Source organism: Oncorhynchus masou, chromosome 1 (genome assembly GCF_036934945.1).
Source record: "Oncorhynchus masou masou isolate Uvic2021 chromosome 1, UVic_Omas_1.1, whole genome shotgun sequence".
Taxonomy (NCBI): domain Eukaryota; kingdom Metazoa; phylum Chordata; class Actinopteri; order Salmoniformes; family Salmonidae; genus Oncorhynchus; species Oncorhynchus masou.
In genome coordinates, this window is record NC_088212.1 from 79,601,558 (window position 1) to 79,611,843 (window position 10,286).

The 10,286-nt window shown below is 43.8% G+C and overlaps 1 protein-coding gene across 3 annotated transcripts in view; it reads right to left on the minus strand.

Annotated features, from left to right (window-relative positions):
* LOC135551362 (nuclear factor of activated T-cells, cytoplasmic 3-like) overlaps positions 1-8,463 on the minus strand; it is a 129,663-nt gene extending 121,200 nt beyond the window's left edge. For 2 of the 3 annotated variants that reach the window (XM_064982590.1, XM_064982584.1), the window contains exon 1: positions 7,988-8,463. In XM_064982590.1, coding sequence (XP_064838662.1) covers positions 7,988-8,078 — 91 coding nt within the window. In that variant the 5' untranslated portion in view covers positions 8,079-8,463. Of the gene's footprint in view, positions 1-1,142; positions 1,751-7,987 lie in introns of those variants that run through there. The other variant, XM_064982598.1, reaches the window with a different exon arrangement.
* Positions 8,464-10,286: the final 1,823 nt, after the last annotated feature.

Here is a 10,286-nt window from a genome sequence, read left to right on the forward strand (position 1 = left end):
CAGCAGCAGCAGTTCTTACTGAGACCAGTGCAATACAGCTATGCCCCTCAAAGAGGAACAGGGAGGGGGGAAACTAAATGTAAGAGTTCAACAACTTTCTCTTCTTCTCCCGCATGTTGATACAGTGTAGCATAGCCAGTGGTAGCTTCAGTTACACTAAATTTAAAGTAGACAGATGCCACACATAGCTGCTCGTGCCTCGCCCTGGGAAACAAACGTCTCTCTCATCACTCCAGACCAGGACTCCTCCAGGCCAGACCCCCTCAGCTCAGCTCCACACTGTCCACTCTGGAGGGGTAGGGGGTTGGGGCACACACCTGGCCAACTAGCCCACATATCCTCCAGGGAATCCAACCAGGGTTCACTGCTGGCTACCAAACTGTTAAGCCCTCTCACTCTAAGCTGTGTGCTCCACTGAACAGAGATAGGCTACAGTATACCCCAAATACCTAATGTACTTTAAACATGTGGAGTCCTGTACAATACACAGCAGTTGAGACTGTAGTGTTAGTGGTCATAGTATATTTAAAGGTGCACTATGCAGAAATTGCTCTGCCATTTCCTGGTGGCTAAAGTTCTAATAGTTCGCATAATTTCAGTTTATGAGACAAAACAAGCAAGTATAGTGTAGAGAGTCATTGTACCATCTAAATCTCTGTGAAATATATTTTTGATAACCAAAAATATTGTATTTTCAGCTGTTTGAAGTTGGTGTACAACACTGAAAGTGAAATACGCAAAAAAAGAAACGAGAAGCATAAAAATAGAGCACATAGAACAGATCTACTGCTTCTTAGACTTGCTGTCAATGAGAATTACAGCTCGAAAACACATATTTCTATGCGAATTGGGTCAAGTCGCCCAAAAGGTTACAGATTGCAGCTTTAAGTCTTCACCACTCAGTTTAACCTTGGTTATAGGCCTGAATGTGACTCATTTTTCACAAAGGAAAACTCCACAAATTAGAGAAATAATGCTTTGTAATTTATAACTTGATACATCATTAGTCTTCCAGACACACTTGATAAGGGTCCTGCAACACAGACACTGCAACACAGACCCAGTCCCTCATCTGAGCCGGTTACACCCCCACAACACACACAGCTGGCCAGAGTCTGGGAGTCGGACATACAGTCACTCACCTGTTGACGTGGCGCACAACATTCTTCCGCTCCAAGCTCCCGTTAAACGTTAACGGTGAAGCAGTGTTGCTCTGTGGACTGGACAGCTTCAGACCTGCCTGCTGCTGGGGGACTCCTGATCTAACAGAGCTGTCTGCAACCTGCCGCCCTCTACCACTCTCTCTGAGAGCCCAATATAGTCCACCATGAGAGCGATGTAATTTCAGTCCTTCCCACGACTGAGACAGACAGAGCCAGGAGTCAAGTCCAGACAGATGAAGCTGGGGCAAGCACAAGAACAAACTAAAAGTCAAGAGCAACAGATATCCTCCAAAAAAATGACAGACTTAGTTGATTTCATCACTGGGTTTCAGCTATGACGCAATGCTACTACATTACAACATCAAACTCTGTACAAATTCTACTCTATAACAAACCAACATGTCAACCGATTTTCTAGCTTACGCCAAATCAAACCTGATTACAGTTAGTTTACGCCAAGATTGCCAGCATCTGGAGATTTCATTAGTCTGGTTCAGGCTCTCCCTTAGATAGAAACAACTGGTGGTCTCCCATATCCTTCGTGGGTGAGGAGGGAGGGAGGAGAAGAAGAGGAAAAAGAGAGGAAGCATGCATGGTCCTTGTTGAGGCTTGCACAGCTCTGAGGTGGTACGATGATGACAGACCCAGAGCTGCCAGACAGGCCACCGGATGTGAGAGAAAAAGGACCAGAAGAGAGAGAAAGAAAGAAGACAAAAAAGGGTAAGAGGAAGGAAAGAGGAAAGAGAGCGAGACAGAATCTTTCTCTGTTCCCCTTAACAACAGGGGGGAGGACCTGCCCACTCTCCCTCTGTCATTGCACTGCCATCTAAAGCCCACATGGCATGTCTGGGCACTGTGCCAGACACCTTTACTGTATATGCTAGGCTCTGCTCCTCTACAACTCAGAGAGACACTTCACCCCTCATTGACACCTCTACCACTCTCTTACTATTCAACCCACTATTACCATCTCCAGACTGCCACCACCTCTAGACTGCAACCCAATGGGCCCTCACTGACACCACCACTAGACTGCCACCCAATGGGCCCTCGCTGACACCACCTCTAGACTGCCACCCAATGGGCCTTCACTGACACCACCACTAGACTGCCACCCAATGTGGCCCTCACTGACACCACCACTAGACTGCCACCCAATGAGCCCTCACTGACACCACCACTAGACTGCCACCCAATGGGCCCTCACTGACACCACCACTAGACTGCCACCCAATGGGGCCCTCACTGACACCACCTTTAGACTGCCACCCAATGGGGCCCTCACTGACACCACCTTTAGACTGCCACCCAATGGGGCCCTCACAGACACCACCACTAGACTGCCACCCAATGTGGCCCTCACTGACACCACCTTTAGACTGCCACCCAATGGGGAATCACTGACACCACCACTAGACTGCCACCCAATGTGGCCCTCACTGACACCACCCCTAGACTCCCACCCAACGGGGCCCTTACTTACTTACCTCCAGCCATTTTCTCTATGACACCTTTTGTATCATACGGCCATGACAGTTTGGAAGGATGAGAAGGCAGACAGGGTCAAAAGGCTCCTAAAAGGTTTAGTGTTACATCTTCACTTTTCACGGTACACAGCCTCGCTCAATACCACATGAGCACACTAGCTACCATGTAGGGATAGAAAAAGAGTAGCAGTTTGTTTCTTAAATATCATAAGGGAAAAAAAGGACCATTTTACAGTTTATCTATAGTTTATCCCCACTACTCTCGAGTTCCAGTGAGAAGTGAATACGCCCTTACCCTTTAAATGAATAACCTTGTCAAAGTGACAGGTTGCTACTTTAGACTAATTTAGGCCTAATTCTGGCAGTAGAGTTGAACATTCTGTCAAATTGTTATTTGATTTGAAGGACTTATTAGTCCATGTTTTTCCCTCTTCCATTCAACACCGTTATAGACCTACAGTAGTGGGGGGAAACCCTTCAGCATTGACTGAGTTAGGCTACTGCCTTTTACTACAGCACTCACTGGAATGCCTCACTTCAAAGGGAACTGCATTTCCTGAACAACAAATCACGAGAGAGAGAGAAAGAGACAAAGCCCTCACCTACAGAGAGATTAACCTAGAGAAGAGTCCCCTCAGCCAGCTGGTTCTGGGTCTCTGTGGAGTCTGTTTGTGAACAGAGCCCCAGTACCCGCTGGCTGAGGGGACTCTTCTCTAGGACAGCAACATAATTAGACCCAACAAAATTATGAGAAAGCAAAAAGATAACCTTTCGACACACTGGAAAGACTTAACCAAAAATCAGAGCAAATTGGAATGCTATCTGGCCCTAAACAGAGAGTACACAGAGTCATAATACCTGACCACTTTGACTGACCCCAAATTAAGAACATTCTTGACTATGTACAGACTCAGTGAGCATAGCCTTGCTATTGAGAGAGGCTGCCATAAGCAGACCTGGCTCTCAAGAGAAGACAGGCTATGTGCACACAGCCCACAAAATGAGGTGGAAACTGAGCTGCACTTCCTAACCCCCTGTAAAATGTATGACCACATTAGAGATACATATTTCCCACAGATCACACTGACAAAGAATTTAAAAACAAATCAAACATTGATAAACTCCCATATCTGTTAGACAAAATACCTCAGTTTGCAATCTCTTCAGCAAGATGTGTAGCCCATTGTGTCTTCTCAGGTTTGTTTATTTCACGTGCTTTGGCAATGTAAACAGCAGGGGGGTGGCAGGGTAGCCTAGTGGTTAGAGCATTGGACTAGCAAACGGAAGGTTGCAAGTTCAAACCCCTGAGCTGACAAATCTGTTGTTCTGCCCCTGAACACGCAGTTAACCCACTGTTCCTAGGCCATTATTGAAAATAAGAATTTGTTCTTAACTGACTTGCCTAGTTAAATAAAGGTAAAAAAATAAAATAAAACACGTTTCCAATGCAAATAAAGCATTTGAAGGGAAAGTCCAAGCTTGGCACAGTGCAGTCTTCTTATTCACAGTGGTAAGACCTACTGCAGTAGAGTAGGACAGACTGAAAGGTTAAGAAATGGGGTGGGTTTAGACTACATAGGCTCATGTGTTTTTTCTCAATGGTTCTTACACTAACGTTTACTATTCAATTAAGCTATGTAAACAAACAGCTGGGTACTACATACCTTACTGACGGGATTCAGAGAGTGACTGAGAATAACATGTCTGTCACTACCTGTAACTAAGGTGTAGCCTACTGTTCTATTTGAGAGGATGTAAATCTGCTGGGCTATTTCTCTGGGTTCATAGTTACTTTATTAATAACCACATTACGATCCTCTGTGATGAACAGTCATAACAGCACAGTTCAAGAAACTAAATAAATATAAATTAAGGAAATAGAGGTACTCCAGGTTGTTCTAGAGAGCCCTGACTTGTGTGAGTGAGGCTAGGGCTGAGGAGGAAGGAGAGAGAGGGAGGGCTGAGGAGGAAGGAGAGAGAGAGGCTAGGGCTGAGGAGGAAGGAGAGAGAGAGGCTAGTGCTGAGGAGGAAAGAGAGAGAGAGAGAACGAGAGAGAGACAGAGAGGCTAGGGCTGAGGAGGAAGGAGAGAGAGAGAGAGAGAGAGAGAGAGAGAAAGAGAGAGAGAGAGGCTAGGGCTGAGGAGGAAGGAGAGAGAGAGGCTAGTGCTGAGGAGGAAAGAGAGAGAGAGAGAACAAGAGAAAGAGAGAGAGGCTAGGGCTGAGGAGGAAGAGAGAGAGAGAGAGAGAGAGAGAGAGAGAAAGAGAGAGAGGCTAGGGCTGAGGAGGAAGGAGAGAGAGAGAGCGAGAGAGAAAGGGCTGAGGAGGAAGGAGAGAGAGAAAGAGAGAAAGAGAGGGAGAGAAAGAGAGAGGCGAGGGCTGATGAGGAAGGAGAGAGAGAGAGAGAGAGAGAGAGGTGGACTAGGGCTGAGGAGGAAGGAGAGAGAGAGGGGGGCTAGGGCTGAGGAGGAAGGAGAGGGAGAGAGCGAGAGAGAAAGGGCTGAGGAGGAAGGAGAGAGAGAAAGAGAGAAAGAGAGGGAGAGAAAGAGAGAGGCGAGGGCTGATGAGGAAGGAGAGAGAGAGAGAGAGAGGTGGACTAGGGCTGAGGAGGAAGGAGAGAGAGAGGGGGGCTAGGGCTGAGGAGGAAGGAGAGAGAGAGGGGGCTAGGGCTGAGGAGGAAGGAGAGAGAGAGGGGGCTAGGGCTGAGGAGGAAGGAGAGAGAGAGGGGCTAGAGCTGAGGAGGAAGGAGAGAGAGAGGGGCTAGAGCTGAGGAGGAAGGTGGGAGAGAGGGGGGCTAGGGCTGATGAGGAAGGAGAGAGAGAGAGAGGCTAGGGCTGAGGAGGAAGGAGAGAGAGGCTAGGGCTGAGGAGGAAGGAAGGAAGGAAGGAAGGAAGGAAGGAAGGAAGGAAGGAAGGAAGGAAGGAAGGAAGGAAGGAAGGAAGGAAGGAAGGAAGGAAGGAAGGAAGGAAGGAAGGAAGGAAGGAAGGAGTGAGTGAGTGAGTGAGTGAGTGAGTGAGTGAGTGAGTGAGTGAGTGAGTGAGTGAGTGAGTGAGTGAGTGAGTGAGTGAGTGAGTGAGTGAGTGAGTGAGTGAGTGAGTGAGTGAGTGAGTGAGTGAGTGAGTGAGAAAGAGGCCAAGCTTGGCACAGTGCAGTCTTCTTAATCACATGTTTATACACAGAGGTAAGTCCTACTGCGGTAGAGTAGGTCAGACTGAAAAATACTAGCAGCATTCCAGGTTGTTCTAGCGAGCCCTGACTTGTGTGAGTGAGGCTAGGGCTGAGGAGGAAGGAGAAAGAGCAAATCAACTTGGAGCCATACTGTTCAACTCACCGTTACTCTGGTTCTGTGTCTCTGCGTTACACTCCAGTTATTAATGTAAACAGACACTAGCCATACAGGCCAAGGCACACAGTCCAACCAGATTAAAACCACTTGCACAGTGGCATTTTTATTCCTTGACTTATTCCAAAAGCACTTTTTTCACTTTTCCCTACTCGTCTCCAAATTAGACTTCTTTATAATCTAGGGAAAAATTGATTGCGGAGGAGAGAGGACTAGCCAAGCCTTGGATTCATAGTTTCGCCAGAGCTTCATGAAAAGGGCAGAGCTCGGCTTAACTCGGTCTAACTGCAGATATTGACCCTATTTAATCAAAACCGGTAATCAAGCTTTCAAGATAAAATGTAAGTTGCAGTCACCATACACTGAATTTAGGGTTTGAATTAAAACAGTTTGCAGCTGTACTTCTTTAGTTTCACAGAATCCAAGCATGCATTCTAGCTATGTGAAACACAGTTGCTTTTGAAATAGCATGGAACTCCCAGATCTGTGGTTATGAATGAATGATTGGCAGCTTGCTTGTCTTCTCTTGTCTCAGAATGGTTAAACCCCTTGTCTAGTCTTGTTTCCAAAACAACCGTCCAAAATACACAAACAAAACACAAATAGAAAATTGTGGCATGATGCATCACCAGACTTCCACAGATCTGGTTCTTTCTCTGCACACCTGGTCACACTGAGATTCTGATATGAACCCCCACCTTCTCACACACACACACCTCTATCTGTGAGAGTCAAATACTGTATTGGGCCACTGTGGCCGGCAAACTGGGCGCAAACTGCAGAGATGATTGAAATGGCAGCAGGGTGACAGGCTATTGGATGTGTTTGGACTTATTGGCCAAAGAAATTATGCACAAATAAAATGTATAAACTAGGTTGTGAGGTGTCTTGTATACTGGGAAATATGTAGTTTCAGTTTAATTTATTGTGTTGTTTATTGTTGTAATGATGTTTTGTCAAGCTGCAAAGTCAACGTACCAAATACTCTAATTTAAACATACACCTTACACATTTATCTGCATTACAAATTAATAGTTAAAGGGCGTAATATTACTGGATGTAATTACCTCTTAATTTCTGAGAAGGTAATTTAGAATATATAAGCAGAAAAATAGAGAATATTTGCTTGCTTGTAATACTAATAACTATGTTATTACATTCACCATATTGCTATTTGTGTCTAATTGTTGTACTTTTTAAGTTCTATTCAGTATTATGATCAACAACATCGATTGCATGACCACTAACGTTACTAACCAGTTAGATTACAAATGGAAGAGTTGTGAATGCATGCATGGTAAAGTTTCTTACAATATGACGTTCCCAATGCTGCCAAGTTCATGGCATTGCTGTTTCAACCTTATTCAATTCGTTTTCTGAAGCATAATCGATAATAAAATGGATTGATTGGAGCGAATGTTTGAAACAAGTAGAGCTGTAGGCAGGCATAATGCATTCTTGTTAAGCTAGGTGTCTGAATAACTGACAGCTGTGTCCTCTCGTGAGCTAGCTATTTTACCTACTCAGCTGCCGAGCGAGTCTTTTGAAATACATTTCTAGCTAGCTACATTATTATTTATGCTAGGAGCCACATACAGATTTCAGCATGTGCTGCAATATTTAAATATATTATTTATACATTATTTTGTACAGTTTTGCAACTTCTAGTGAGAATGAGCTAGTTAGCATGAGGACACTGCTGCTGTCGCGCGCTTGTTTGCTGTTTAGGCTCATGTTCCTAAAACCCCATATTTTAACTGTGGAAAAGTCAGTGTGTAACTGCACATACAAAAATTGAAAATACTAATGTCGATGATTAGCCTACTTATTCTACTTTCTGCTGCTAGAACATTCCCTAGCTTGTTCACATTTGCTAATCTGTTGCAACCAATGCCCCTTCTGCAACGTTCTTGTCGTTTGCAATGTCAACGCATCTGTGCACTCTTCTACGTCTCGAGAAGTTGACTGGGTATTCGCGGCAAAGATCAAATTCTAACCTGCGGGGCCTGGCGACTGCTGTTGGCCGTCCTCTCCGAAGATCAGCCTGAAGTCCAGCTCCTCATTACCAGTGCAATTTGCAGTAGTCATCGGGGTTGACAGCTCGGGTTCACCCGTCACACGAACGACGGCTAATGCAAAATACTATTTTAAATGTCACAACATTTACAGAACTAACGTTAACTGAAACAACAACACTTGTTTAATTTAGCAAATCAAAATTGTAGCGAGCAATAGACCCGCGAGCGGCGTGAACTAGTTTTTCTTCCTTGATCAGATATCCAAAAATTATTCTTTCTTCCCGGCGAGGTTTGGTAATAAAATGCTTGTTAAACTTTTGATTGTCCTACAGCGAGTCTAATATTTTGTCCTTGCGAACGTTAAATTGATTTATCGCTGTTTGGTGTCAACAAGACAGACAAGGTTGTCGGTGAAACTGACTCTCACTGGAGCGCCTTCTATCCCAACTTTTACTAACTGCGCGTGACAGGGCAGTTCCAGTAGTGACGTCAGCAAACCCTGGTACACAACAGAGCGCAGGCACGCTCTGTCTCAATTCCATCCAGAGGGCTTTATTGACATGGGAAACATACAGTATGTTTACATTGCCAAAGCAAGTGAAATATATAATAAACAAAAGTTAAATAAACAATCAGAAATTAACAGTAAACATTTATCTCACACACGCACAAACACGGATAAGGCTGGCAAGAGCTCCTGGGATATGTAGTTAAATCTCATGTTGAAGCTCATTGCCTCAACATGGACCTTATTATAGCGTATAATAAAGTTATCCAGATGTACAGCACTGTTGTCCTACTCGGATTTAATCAGAATGAAATGACACTTTATCCGAGATCATCACACATTTTATGTAATTTTCCTTTTGACTTTTCATTTATAATGTCTCCATCACTATTTTGAATGTATGCAGGCTCACGTATACTATTGGCCTACATCTCTGCCAGACACAATTACAGTTTAAACGGACCATGCTGGCTCCAATTAACTAAATGTTCTGTGTTCACGTTGCCTTTTGGGCTATAGGAATACAACAGACTGCCTGCCCCAAGATCTATGCAATAGTTCTGCATGTCGATGATAAAGTCTGTGACATATGCATTAGTATTTAAATCTGTCCTTATACTAAGTAGGCCATCACACTTTCCTGGAATGCATTGCTTATGTGATTAGTTCAATATATCCTATACCCTAAAGCAGGGATCATCAACTAGATTCAGCCGCGGGACGATTTTGTCTTGAGCAGAGGGTCAGGGGGCCGGAACATAATTACAAACTATTTTCAGACTGCAAATTGACCGCAAGAAGCCCAAAAAGATATACCATTTGACTAAAACATTTCAAACCTTGCTTACATTTTTATATGATCACATATACAGTATGTCTCTATTATGCGTGGGAATACTTTGAAACAGATTTCCAAAATTAAAATCACGTGGAGCTGATTTGCTAGTGTTTTTACAGTCTTTTATGTCCAACATTTATAAAAATGGGCCGCCAGTCGCGGAACCCTTCCCGATAGACTATACGGATAGTTTTTCTGGCCTGGGCAGATCAAGTAAACCTTTTGACCCTTTCGTGTTGAGCAGATTTCACAATCACTTTAATTGTATCACTGCCAACCATTCTGTGCATCATTATTAAACCAAATTATAGCCGACCATCAAACCTTCTCTCTTAACTATATTGTAACTAAATTTTTGTGGCGACAGTCCATCACTGATTGGACCGTAATAACATGATGCACACTTGACCTCTAGATCCCTCAGTCACCAACACCAACAATAGTAACAAGATCTCTGACCTTGTTACTATGCCTACCTGAATTTTTCTGCCGCTGTCTGAGGTGCATTGAGACAGAACACTTGCATACACAGAATCCTCTTATTGAATATTAGTGAAAGATAACGGATACAGCAAAGATAAGAAAAAACAAGATAATGTTTTTGTTTAACACATGTAGGCGTACAGACGCTGTAGTTCACAAAAGCAATGCGGAAAAAATATAACATTTCCTGTGGTCTAAATTTCCAAGCAAAAGCACTCAATACATGTAAACCTCACTGACATTCACTGTATGCCATTAGCTGGCGAAATTGAAATCGATTACAAAATATACTAGTTTGAGATCATACTGATAAAACTGCTATAGGTATGTTACCTTGACAGTGCATGGTTGAGTTAATTTAGAAATTACTGTTTAATTCAAAAGACAATTCAGTGTTGAAGCATAACCCTCTCTTTTGGTACATTAGGCAACAAACTAATCACTGCATT